This window comes from Manis javanica, chromosome 2 (genome assembly GCF_040802235.1).
Source record: "Manis javanica isolate MJ-LG chromosome 2, MJ_LKY, whole genome shotgun sequence".
NCBI lineage: Eukaryota > Metazoa > Chordata > Mammalia > Pholidota > Manidae > Manis > Manis javanica.
In genome coordinates, this window is record NC_133157.1 from 3,291,734 (window position 1) to 3,304,461 (window position 12,728).

Genomic DNA, 12,728 nt, shown 5'->3' on the forward strand with positions numbered 1-12,728 from the left:
GCATGTGCTGGAGATGGGGGTGCGCTCTGGGGCGAGCAGGGCTGCGCCGTGGGTGGACTGGCGGTCTCCAAGAGCTCAGACTTCACCCTGAAGACTGCAGGTGCCCTGGAAGGCATTTCAGCAGAAGAATGACATGATCAGATGTATTGTACAAACAGCAGAAATGGGCTCAGGAAACTTAAGACAAAAACAAAATTTCTGGAAAGGTGTGTGTGAGCTCCCAGAGGACAGGAGAGGTGCTCAGATGCGACAGCACCACTCGGTCACTCCTGCCGCCCCCACGCGCAGATTCCAGGTCCCAGGAACAAAAGCAAGACGTACCCCCGGGGGTGGAATACTTCCCACCCAGCAACCAAAGGAATCAGCCACTTGACACGATGCGATGCGGGGCAATCCCTGGAATGTTCTGTGGCTGAAACAAAAGAAGCCAGACCCAAAGAAAGCATCTGCCCAATTCCATGGAGTTCTAAAGCAAGCAAAGGCAGGTGTGTGGCTGGGGACACTCACTGCATAGGGCACGTCCTTGGATGAGGGGGACACTGTGGTGGTCATATGGTGTGTGTGTTTTTCCAAACCCATCAAACTGTCCTGTACATCTGCGCATTTTGTCATATGTGAATTATATGATGAAAAATGGAAGTAAAGGCTGTTCTTTTGGAGACAGCGAATCAATCCATCTATCTTGTTAATCACACTATCAGTCCAGGGAGAGAGGCCTGCCTGGGTAGGTCACACACTCCCATCATTCCTTGGCCAGAGGATAGGGGGGCACCTGACCACACAGGTCCCGGGACCTCTTGCAGCAGGGGAAGGTCGTTTCCGGAAGACCAGCCAAGAAACACCGCGAGGCAAGCACCGCCTTGCATGGGAACGCTAGCAGAGATGGCCCTGGCCGGGTCACTTCAGTCTGGCCTGTGCGGGGAGAGGGCAGGCCGGTAAGTAGTGCTTGTGGGCTGGTGACCTGTGAAACTCACCTGTAGGGCCCTTCCAGTGGATAGAAATGGCTACGCCTCAGCTTCTCTCGCCTCCAGCTACCCGTGGACATGCCTCAAGAGCAAAGCCCAGGGGTCTGCTCACTCTGGGCCCCTGAGGGCCTTGTGGGGAGGCCAGGAGGGAAAGCGGGTAGAAGCTGAGGATTACACTCGTGGGACTTTTCTCCAAGGGTGGTGCCTCAGAGGAAAGACATATGGTCTCTGAATCAACAACTCAGGCCTCTCCAAAAAAAACCAGGGACAAGTGCCGATCACGTGGCACATCAGCTGTTGGACCCTCTTGTGCTGCTCGACATATGGGTTCATATCCCTGCCTCTCTCCAGGGCAGTTAAACCACAGCTGCCATCAGAGCTCCTGCTGAAGGGAGCAGCCTTCTCCCTTTCTGCCCTGGGGACCCAGAAGGCCTGCACTCTCCCCTCTGCCCCAGGCAGTGCCTGGCTGCCCAGCCCATGGGGACGCTTGTGGCCAAACTGCTCCTGCCCACCCTCAGCAGCCTGGCCTTCCTCCCCACCATCAGCATCGCCGCCAAGAGGCGGTTCCACATGGAGGCCATGGTCTACCTTTTCACCATGTTCTTCGTGGCGGTGAGTCTGGGGCCCCAGGGCAGGGGGGACCCACACAGGGCGCGCTCCCAGGGACAGAAGACGGGATGACTTTCTACCACTTTTCCTGTAAGAAAAGTGATTTGGAGGTGACAGACGGAGCCCAGCCACCAGGAGAGAGGGATGGGGAACCCCCTCCTCCCCTCTGGACCTCAGTGTCTCCGTCTGTGCCGGGAAGTCTCTCTCGGATGGTGTGAGTGAGGCCAAGCCCCGGATGGGCCAGGCTCAATCGTCCAGGACAAGCCCTTTCGGGGTCCCTTTTCTTGCCACTGGCCAACCGGCCGAGGTCACCATGCACCACGCTCACCCCCCTGACCCTGCCATACACATAGGGCAGCTTAGCAGGGAGGAACAGGGTGGGCTGGGCCCAGCAGGGGGTTTGTGGGGTTCAGGGAATACGCAAGGCCTGGGCAAGTCGGACCAGGATTCCAGGGCCGGCCTCACCGCGGAGGGCCTGCCTCCATTTCTGGGGCCTTTCGGCTTTCCGGGTCTTTCCTTCTCTCTCTATTTATATCTGGGTGACTGTCTCTTGGTGTTCCTTCTCTCTCCCCCTCACCGATTCCCTGTGAGTCACTTTCCCTCTAAGTTTCTCTTACTGGTTTTCTGTGTGTCTTTTTTTTTTTTTCTTTTTCTCTGTCTGTGTCGGGTTCTTTTGACTTCTGGAGCTATATCCCCATAGAATCTGCCCTCTTTCTAAGTCTCTTGATTTCTCTCCCTCTGGCTTTGTTCCCCTGGTCCTCCATGTGTCTCTCGGGCTCTGTCTGTCCAGCCTCTAGCTTCCGTCTGTCTACGTAACTCTAAGCAATTGTCCACGCACCGTCCGTCTGCGTGGAAGTGCTGTCCTGCCTCTGCGTCTCGGGTCTCCCCCGCCCACCCTCACTGCCGGGCTCCCACGGTGGCCCCACTCTCTTCTTTGCTCTCCCGATGTTCCCTCTGTCATCTCTGCCCATGCTCATCCTTCGTTTGGACCCAATTTCCCGAGAGAAGCACGCACCGGGGGGTCGAGCGTTCCCCCAGACTCTTGTGGCACTGCCATACATGAGGCCGAGTGTGCCACCCACCCCGGGCCGGCCTCGCTCCCACAGCAGGGCCTCTGTGGGCAGGCAACAGGGGACTCAGAGCAGCCCCGGGAGGTGAGGTCTTTGAAAATGCACATGGTTCGGCAGACGTGTGTGTCCGCGTATAGTGACCACATCCTCACTGGCTGAACCCAAGCTCGCAGTGGGAGAGGCTGTGTGTGCATGTGAGCCAGTTTCCCCCACAGGCAGCAGTAACCTAGGGCAGGCTGGGCCTTGAGACGCCGGATTACACACGGCTTTGGTCTTCTCCTCAGGGTGGGAGAGACCTTAGCCTCAGTGGTGCTGGCCACGAGACAATGTCCAGACTAGGAGACTTCCCGGGGGCTCTATCGGCATCTGATTTAGTCTTCTCGGCTCCCCATGAGCCTGAGACTGTGACAGACCCATTTGAAAGATGAAGAGCCTGAGTTGAAAGATGAAAATAGAGAAGTCAAGTCACTGGTGTGACTAAGCACCAACACGTCCTTGAGCTCCCAGTCATTCAAGGCACTCTGTCCCGCACCATTCCACATGCTCCTCGGGGGACCCCCACTTGGGTGGAGGCCAGGAAGTCAACTGTGGCAGAAGACACGCTGAGGCAGAGGGGCCTCGGGACTTCTGTGCAGGAACTGGGGCCTGGATGCTGGGCAGAGGAGCCCGGGCTCTTGGCCCCCCACCCAGCACGGGCCCCGCCCAGGAAGCCACAGGCCCCATAGGCCGCCCAGCCCTGCCAGGCTAGGCCGGCTCCACAGCCGCCTCCGTGGCCAGCCTCAGGGGCCCGCCCTGCCCTGAGTGGCAGGGCCAGCTGCCTCCTGTGACAAGTGTCCTCAGAACCACACTGCCCTTTCTCCCAGCGCCCCAGGCGGCACCGTCACACATTCTGCCTCCCCACAGCCTCTTCTGGGTTCCCAGGACTCTCCTAGGATGACCACTGCACTGTGCGCTTTGTCACATGTCCCCGGGCCTGGCCCGCAGAGTGGGTGTTCTCGTTCCTACCCAACAGAGGGGCCCCAAGCACCAGCCACTTCCTGAGCTCACACAGCGAGGCCTGCCGGTGGGCCTCAGAGGCTGTGCCGTCCCCCACCCCAGGCCCCCAGCTGCCCCTGCGTCAGGAGCTGGGGGAGGCCCTGCAGGAGAGGAGGCCAGATACCCATCTCGCTCCGCAGTCCCCTGCCTCCTGGGCGGGTGGCACTGTCCTGACTCTCACCTTCCCCGCCTGCCCAACAGAGCCGAACCAAGGGCTTGGCAGGAGACGCCCCCATCGGCCATCTCTCCTTCAAACTGCCCTGAACCCTGCCCCCCTGCCCCTGCATTCACATAGCAAATGGTGAGTGAGCCTCAACTGTGAGCCAGCTTTGCACAGGGAGCTGGGGCCACAGATGGAATGAGGCCGGAGGATTCCTGCTCCTCATGGGGGCAGGGCACGGACACTCCCTGAACCTCATAGTGAGTCAGTCTGTGACCACATGTGGTGCTAACAAAGGAGAAGCAGAAACGATGGTGAGGCTGGGCTGGGGGTGGGGAGGTGGAGGTCTGGAAGGAGAGGAGGGCAGGAAAGCGTCACACTGCTCACAGGGCATGGCTCTGACTGCCAGTGCCAAGGGGAGCAAGGTCCTCCCTCCTCTGTCCCACAGAGATTTGAACACCTTGATCAGGCCCCACCTGAAGCTTCATTTTACCAAACTAAACAGTCATGTCCACAGCCTGGTTACTCTCCTCTAGCCTCCTTTTTGCCAACATCACTCCGAAGGGTGCAGTAGCCAGACTTCAACAGAGTTCTCTAGGTGGGTCTGACCTGAACAGAAAGAAAGAGGACCATCTCCTCCCTTGTTCTGGAAACTCTATCTGCTAATGCCTCCTAGGTGCGCGTTCGCTTTAGGTCACCTACAGTCGTGACCAGCAGGAGCTCTAACCCGGCCCCAGAGTGTCTGACCCATCAGGTGCCTCCTGGCTTCGGGCTGCTCCCCTGCAGGCATCCGCCCTCTTGCTGCGCTGGGCTCACCAAGGGTCGATTGTGCTGGTTCCCAAGCTTGTTTTGCCCGCAAGACTTGTCCAAACAATTACGTCACATAATTAAATATTACTTAAAATGATGAAATGTGTATGCAAAAAGGGAGAGTTGTTTTCTGTATGAAACAAGTTGACTGCTCTGAAAATACTCCATGTAGGCACTTTGCTTTAAAAATTGCTATTAAATTAGTGTCGGGGAGCATTGGGGAGATGGGTGGGCCTAGCGCACTGCTGTCAGCACCTGCACAGGGATCTCTGTGGCCTTCCTGGACTGTAAAGAAGAGGGCAGGAAGCTGCAGGCGTTGGTTCTGAAAGCCACGTGGCATCTGCCCGAGATCCTCTTAAAAACACAGATCTGAGACCCACCCCAGACCTGCTGAGTCAGCACCTGTCAGAGTGGGCTCGGCCACGGGTCTCCACAAGCTGAGGCCCACTCGAGTCTGAGGACTTCCACTGTGGTGCAGCCCAGTTGTCAGAGGATGCATTGTGGAGGAGATGGCCCCACGCCCCAGACGAGCAGACTGGCCCCCAGAGAAGAGGCTCTGGCCTCCCATCCAGTGGTGGGTGAAGGAATGGCCAGGAACGCCCAGAGGGATGTGTTAATCACGTCAGGGCTCCCCACCTCAGCGGGCTCTGTCTGCATGCCACCAAGCTTCCTCCCTGTCATGTCAGAGAAAATGAGAGACATGACTGGGCCCCTTGCACATCCCAGGCCACTTACCCCGTGAGGGGAGCAGTCAGCAATACCCCATTTGCCAGATGGGGAAACTGAGGCATGGAGTCCTTAGGTGATCTGCCCAAGGGCTCACAGCTAGTGAGTGGCCTGGCTCCCTGGGGCCATAGCTCAGTGCTGCCCACCCACTGACCGCGTGTGCGTCTTCCCACAGCTCTACCACGCGTGCAACGGGCCGGGGCTCTCGGTGCTGTGCCTCATGCGCCAGGACATCCTGGAGTACTTCAGCGTCTACGGGACAGCCCTGAGCATGTGGGTGTCTCTGATGGGTGAGTGGCCGCCCCTCGTAGCCCAGCCCTGCCGATGGGGTCCAGCTCCCCAGCCAACCACTGGCCAAAAAAGCAGAGCCCCATGACTCTGCTCCCAGTTCCCCACCTCTGAAACCCTCCTCCCCTCTGCAGGGACTCAGAGCCACACTTAATTCTTGAGAAAGCATATACAGCTCTTCAAGGCCCTGACTCCCATTTTTTGTATCCTTTTAAAAGTACACGTTTAATAAAGGCTTGTTGTGACAAATAAACCTCAAAGAGCAGACAAAGGGAAAAATGGATGTCATGCCTCCACTTCCCTGGGGAATCACTGTCCACAGTTCACGGTCTGCCCCGAGGCTTTTCTTCAGGCCCACACAAACGTCCACGCATAATCTTTGGTTGGGTTTTTTAGGAAGAAGGGGTCATTCAGAAGCATCCTTTTGTCCACCTGCCACTGCCTTGTGGCTTTTTGGCCAGGCCCTTTCTGCAGTCTGAGTGTGTCTGTGTCTCCATCCTAGAAGTCTAGGATTCACTCTCAGTCCTTGCACATTGATCTGGTTATTAAAGCAGCTTCCCAAGAGCATAATCAAAGTTGTTCCGACCATGGGAGAGCAGTGTCTTCCTTTCTTTTAAAGCCAGCTGGAATTCAGACCTCTGGGTGGCCAGGCGGGCAGAGGGGGCGCTCTACTTGGGCCTCTAAGGGACGCCTCTCGGGGAGCAGCGGCCACTCACCCTCCCCGTCTCTCTGCCCGGTCCCTCCAGCACTGGCCGACTTCGACGAACCCAAGAGGTCAACTTGCATGATGTTTGGCGTCCTGACCATCGCGGTGCGCATCTACCATGACCGCTGGGGCTACGGGGTGTACTCAGGCCCCATTGGCACAGCTGTCCTCATCATTGCGGCAAAGTGGGTGCGTACCTATGGGCCTCAGCAGACAGGGAGGCCCTCCCCGGACCCTGCTTCCCCCACCTCGGGTCTGTGCTTCCTTCTGCCTCCTGGGCGGGCAGGTCAGAGACAGGGCTTCAGGTCAAAAACACAGAGAATGGCCCCTGGGTGCCCCTGTCATGGTCTGTACCATGCCTGTGCTCACTGACCTAACCCAGCCTCAGTTTCCACACCTGTAAAGTGGGTGTCGCAGGAACAGTCCAGCAGCTCCCTCATAGGGCTGGCTCCAAAACTAACTGAGATCATGCCTCTAAAGTACATGCTTGGCTTCTAATGTGCTCAACAAATAGGAGTCATTTTATTATCATTATCATTATTACTATTATTGTTGTTGAAGAGAATGACTGCTTTGGAGATGCAAAATCCATTGGAAATGGCCTGGGTCAATCTGGAAGACTCAATGGAGGAGTTGATCCATGAGCTTGGTTCTAATAACGAGGGAGGATGTGGTGCACAGTCAACGGGAAGACATGACTTCTCATGAGCATCAAAGCACTGAGTCCGGGTCTCCAGCACTGATGGTTCCTCGCTGGGCACTGGCGGCCCGGGCTGGCCCAGGAGGCCCCTCAAGGCTGTGTGAGAGAGGAGGGCTGCCGTGGGCACCCGAGGGAGGGCCGTGCCAATGAGCACGCTGTTACAGGTCAGCTGGGAGCTGGGCCTGACGCTGCGCTCAGCCCGCAGGAGGAGGAAGGAGGCCCCCTGTTCCTCGCCCCCTTAGGAGGCGCTCTCCCTGCAGAGCTTGGTCAGGTTGGAATCTGGGCTGGGTTTTAATTAGCCAGAGCAGAAGTCACTTGCTAGTGTCCCCACCAAGCACATGGGAACTTCCATGGCCCTCGGGCTGTGGTTCCGGCCACAGGAACCCAGCGGGCTGCCTGGCTCCCAACATCTGGGGCTCCAATTGTGTTTTCTAGACCATTTAACATGCAGTTTATTTTGGATTTTCAAGGGCAGTTGTTTTCTGGAATGAGGGTGCATTTTTCTCCCAGAGGCTCTTCCCTTCTGGAGCTGCAAGCAGCAAATCGCCAACAGCAACCGTCAGGGGGAGGAAGCAGAGAGCGGCGGGGTGATCGGGGTGATACGTCAGCCAGGCAGGGCCAGGCTGGGGCACCACCGGGGCGCCACCAGGGCAGGCGCCCCTGATCTGATCTGAAGGTGTGGGTGTGGCTGGCTGAGGGCTTCCCGGGCTGCAGCCACCGGCGCCCCAGGCGACACGGGCCATACCGCAGAGCGCTGCCTGCTCTGTGGCAGATGCCGATTCCCCATCCGCAATGGCGAATTCCAGAAAACAGAAACCAGGCTTTCTTTCCTGATTCACGTGGTGGCAGAAGCTGCCCTGACGCTTCTCACAGTCCTTACGTGCTCCCCTGGGAGGGTTTGTGCCGACCGTGGGTCCTCCTCGCACACCGCGGTCTCTCTCTCCCTGAAATCCAAACCCCCTGTACGCCAATGGCCCCGAGGTGTGCAGCCGCACTCACTTCCTTTTTCCAGTGTGAACCGTCTTATCAGGCATGAATTCCCACCTGAACTTTACAGGTCTAACGTGCTGGTCCGGCTTGTCTAATAAGTACTACGATGAGTCTGTTACCTATGAAAGCAGCTAAAGGGTCTCTCAGGCCACCATCCAGGCAACCTGTGGGCCACACTGGAGGCCACGTCCAATGACACCCCTTTGCTGTAAATAATCACTGTGTCTAATGCCCTCGGGGCTCCCACTGGCTGGGACATGAGCAGGCTCGGCTTTGTCACACCACACAGAGGCAGGCAGGGCAGGGGTGTCATCCCGGCTGGGGTCCCCTCTGGTCCTGCAGCCGCAGAGCTGAGCACAGTGGGACACCCCCCTGAGTCCATCTCCCACCCAAGGAAGACCCAGGCCAGCGTCCCAGCCTGCTCAGGGCAGCCGACCCCATGCAGCACCCTGAGAGCTGCCCTGCCTCCATGTCCCCACAGCTGCAGCAGATGAAGGAGAAGAAGGGTCTGTACCCGGACAAGACTGTCTACACCCAGCAGATAGGCCCCGGCCTCTGTTTCGGGGCCTTGGCCCTGATGCTTCGCTTCTTCTTCGAGGTACCAGCCGGGCCCCGTGCATGCAGGTCCACTTCAGCACTTGCTCAGGGTGGGTGAATGGCCTTTTTGTGGGGTGGGGGCTTCGGCATGTCACCCTCCTATTCACTCTTTGCCTCCCGGGCAGCAGTTGGGGTACCTCCCTCTAGGCAGAGCATCCCCCTGACCCTGCCCCCCGGGGACTTGCTGTGTGGCTTTGAGGTCATGCAGCCAGCTTGTATCTAGATGAGAAACCAAGCCCCAAAGGGGACGGGGAAGGAGTGGGGAGGGAGGTCAAGAATAGGGAGATGGTGTGGGGGCCCCAGGGGAAATGGCCCAGCCTCACTGTCAAGGCCCAGAGCTTCATGCGGTAGAGGTTTGGTGGTAGGAAAGATCCAAGCAGTGGGCTAGGCAGTGAGGGGGGCCCTTGGAGGAGGGCGCCTGGCCAGGCTCCCCAGGACGGGAACAGGGTCCTGGCAGGTGTCCCGCTCACCAGGCCTGGGGCAGGGGCTGGGGCTTCCGGGAGGGGGCTCAGGCCACAGATGGACCTCTCACCCCCTGCAGGATTGGGACTACACCTACGTCCACAGCTTCTACCACTGTGCCCTGGCCATGTCCTTCACCTTGCTGCTGCCCAAGGTCAACAGGAAGGCTGGGAGTGCAGGGACCCCGGCCAAGCTGGACTGCTCCAGCCTTTGCTGTGCTTGTGTCTGACTTTGCACCCACGTCAACCCTCCCTGCCGCTCCTAGCCCCTGGCCCCCACCCCTCTCGCACGCCTGGAGAAAGTCCTCCTGTCCTTCCCCGCCCCAGGGGATGTGGATCCCAGGAAGTCCCAGATTCGGGAAGCATCCGGCTGAGTGCTTCGCGAGAACCCACTTAGTAGGTTCGTGCTGGGAGACCACACTGAAAGGAAGAGCTCCCTTCCCTGTGCCCCGAGGCCGAGGCCATGACGGGCAGGGGTGTCTGCCAGCCCTGGAGCCGGTGTCTGTCCCCTTACCTACCCCCCCTCATCACCCGGAGTCCCAGGCCAGCCCCGGCACAGAGAGGCTCTGCCCACCTCCCTGGTCCGTGTGCTCCTCACCCACCTGTTTTCTCTTGGAAACAGGTATCACCACTTGGGTCCTGTGCCCTCAGACTCTGAATGCACCCATTTAGGGAGCCAGGCCGGTGTGATCAGCTCTGTCCCTGGCCCAGGCCTGCCTACCCCCTGGCTGTCCCCCCAGCAGGGTCCCTGAATCAAGCCATTTCAATACTAACAGCTGACTGGAAGGTCCCCACCACACTGGCCTTCCTGTGCACCAATCACTTTATGTCAGTCACTTCATCTAATTCTTAGAGCAGGTCTGCAGTGAGGGGTGGCCATCCCCACAGCACAGACAGAAGCCCGAGGCTCCGGGTGCCCAGTGTGCTCAAGGCCCAGAGTGGGAGCGCAGAGCTAGGCCTCAGCTCACCGTCCACCCCCACCTCCCGCCCTGCCCATGGCCCCCAGCGTGGACATGGAGCAGAGGCCACAGGGTCCACAGCTGGGCCCCTGGGACAGGGCTCACTGTAGAGTGGTGAAAGGTCAATCTGCTCCCGTCCAGAGCCTGTCTGTGCCCGGCCCTAGGGGGTAGCAGGAGGGGGCCTCCCAGACATCACCTCACAAACCCCCACCTGGCCGCAGCCCTGGCTCCCCGGGCTCCCCGGATCTGTCAGGGAGGAAGTTACCTGCACCTGTCTGCACCTAGTTACCCACACCCACTCCTATCGGATGGGGCAGCCTGCTGTGTCCCAACGTCACCGCTGCACTCTCAGGGAGCCAGGAGGCAGCTGGCTCCAGCGCTCCAGGGCTGGGGATAAGGTGGACCCCTTGGCCAGTGCCCCCATCTATTGGACTCACTGACTGTCCAAGGTCCCCATCTAGGGGCCTGGACACCCACAGCTTCACCCTGGCTCAGCCCCTTGCTGCCCCGAGAGCCCGTTAATGACAGAGCAGCCCATCAGCTTCTCACGCCAGCTCAAGGCCTTTGCCAGGACCTGGAGAGTGGGTGCATCATCCCTCCAATGAGGAAGTCGAGACCCCACATGTTGTGTCCCCTCCACAGGGAGAGGGCATGGAAACAGGGCCCCTGTGCCCCGACAGAGGGCAGGGCAGGTGCTGCCTCCATTAGCTTCTGGTCTGGTTGAGGGGGTGCACACACACACGCAGGCACACATACACACCACACACACACGGTGAGGAGAGAGGGCCTCCCGGGCCCAGCGTTCCACTCCAGCCCCGTCTCCACCTCCACAAGGAGAGGGGAAGACTTGGGGGCAGAGGGACGGCCTGAAGGCATTGCTCCAGAAGCAGCCATCTGCAAGCTGGCCGGCCTCTGCCCCTCACCACCTCCCCTCCGCCCCACCAGCCCCTCCACTCCCCTTGCCCCCCACAGGCAGCATGCCCCAGCTCCCGGCTCTGCAACAGCGCATGGAAACTTGGAGGCCGTGGGATGCTCCCAACCAGGGAGGAGGCGAGGGGCCTGCCAAGCGTGTAAGGGCTACTCACTGTGGCCGCGCTGATCTGTGAGGCTGTCTGGGAGGACAGCCAAGTCTGCAAGTCATGGACAATTAGGAGTGGTGCTCCAGCCCTCAGCCCTGTCCGCCGCTCGGTCTCCAGGCCCACTGTGCCCCTCCTAAGCAGCGTCAGCCCCACAGAGACCCCGCTTTGCAGATGGGACACCGAGGGCCCTCGCCCCTCGGACACTGGCAGCTGGGTTGGTGGTGGTGCCGATCCTGCCCCTCATCCCAGAGACCTCTTCCTCTGCCTGGAAGACCCATTTTATCATCCTGGGGGCTCTACCCAAGAGGCAGGAGGGAAGTGCCCAGAAGGGGACAGCAAGGCAGCAGGGCCACCCAGAACGGCCACCCGAACGCCTCAGGACTAACAGGGAAGAAGTATGATAGCGTCCGAATCAAATGCCTCCGAGTCCACATGTCCTTGAGCCCCGGTCCATGATTCATGGCACCTGTGCCGGCGAAGGCCTCCAAGGTCACCCCAGCCCCGTTGGGCTCCAGAGGGATCCCCGTCCCAGCCCCAGGGCACTAGGGACATGAGTCCCGAGATTTCCTCCGGTGAGAACATTGTCCTGGATGTTACCAGAAGCCCCGCCTAGTTCTCTGCCATGGAGGTGCTAGGGCCACCCAGTGTGGCAGCTGCCTGCTGCCCCTGGCCACCAAGCATGTGATATGTGACTGGTACAACCGAGGCACCACATCTTTAAGTGGCAGTTGATTTTAGTTCATTTAAATTGAAGCAGCCATAGGTTACAGATAACATACAGGATGCCCGGTTACATTTGAATTTCAACTAAACAATAAATAACTCTTTCACCTACAAATGTCCCATGCAATAATATATGGGGTATATTTACTTGAGACATACCTACACCAAAAAATGATTCACTGTTGATCTGAAATTCCAATTTGACTCGGTGCCCTGGGTTTTGCCAGGCAAGCCTACCCCGATGGTTAACAGCTACTGCAGGGGTCTGCACATCTGCAGGAAACAAGAGGAATGGCCCGGCTCCCTGGACATGTGGGTCTGGGGGTCCTGGGTTAAACCAAGACACAGGTAGAGGGGCTGCAGCGCCCAGTACACAGGGCGTGGGGGTGGGGGTGGTGTGTCCCCCCCATACCGGACCCTTTCTGAACCGGGGGTGGGGCAGACACAGGCCCCACTGCATCCTTCCCAGCCATGGCCTGGCTTACAGGCCCCGCAGAGGGAGAGGCAGAGGCAGCCAACGCCGGCCCGTGCCACACTCCCTCCCCGCGCACATGCCCTTGGAACCCAGCTGGTACCTCCAGTGGCCCAAACAGAGAAGTATTATAAACATCAGAAATGCAGACAAAACAGTCTATTGCAGATGCCCCTCCCCCTCCTTGGAGCTGGGGTGAGGCTGGCACGGCCCCTGGCAAGACATCCTCTGTTTGTGCATGAAGAGTTTTCGCCCGGGCTGTCTCTGTGGCCTCTGTTGTATCTGCTACTGAAATTTCCTGTCTCTGTTCTCATCTCCGGTAAGAGCATCTGAAACCCAAAACTTTTATTGCCCCTTTTAAACAGGCTTAACAGCTCC

The 12,728-nt window shown here is 58.8% G+C and overlaps 1 protein-coding gene across 1 annotated transcript; it reads left to right on the forward strand.

Moving 5' to 3' along the window:
- The first annotated feature begins 1,205 nt into the window (after positions 1 to 1,205).
- Positions 1,206 to 12,467, forward strand: MYMK (myomaker, myoblast fusion factor). Its single transcript, XM_017662352.3, has 5 exons — positions 1,206 to 1,577; positions 5,551 to 5,665; positions 6,410 to 6,558; positions 8,541 to 8,657; positions 9,198 to 12,467. The coding sequence occupies exons 1-5, from the start codon at positions 1,443 to 1,445 to the stop codon at positions 9,345 to 9,347; spliced, it is 666 nt and encodes a 221-aa protein (XP_017517841.1). The 5' UTR covers positions 1,206 to 1,442; the 3' UTR covers positions 9,348 to 12,467.
- The last annotated feature ends 261 nt before the right edge of the window (positions 12,468 to 12,728 follow it).

Coding starts and splice junctions, on each gene's coding strand:
- MYMK (XM_017662352.3), top strand. CDS start 1,443: ATGGGGACGCTTGTGGCCAAACTGCTCCTGCCCACCCTCAGCAGCCTG. Junction 1,578..5,550: donor TCACCATGTTCTTCGTGGCG/GTGAGTCTGGGG, acceptor GTCTTCCCACAG/CTCTACCACGCGTGCAACGG. Junction 6,559..8,540: donor TCATCATTGCGGCAAAGTGG/GTGCGTACCTAT, acceptor ATGTCCCCACAG/CTGCAGCAGATGAAGGAGAA.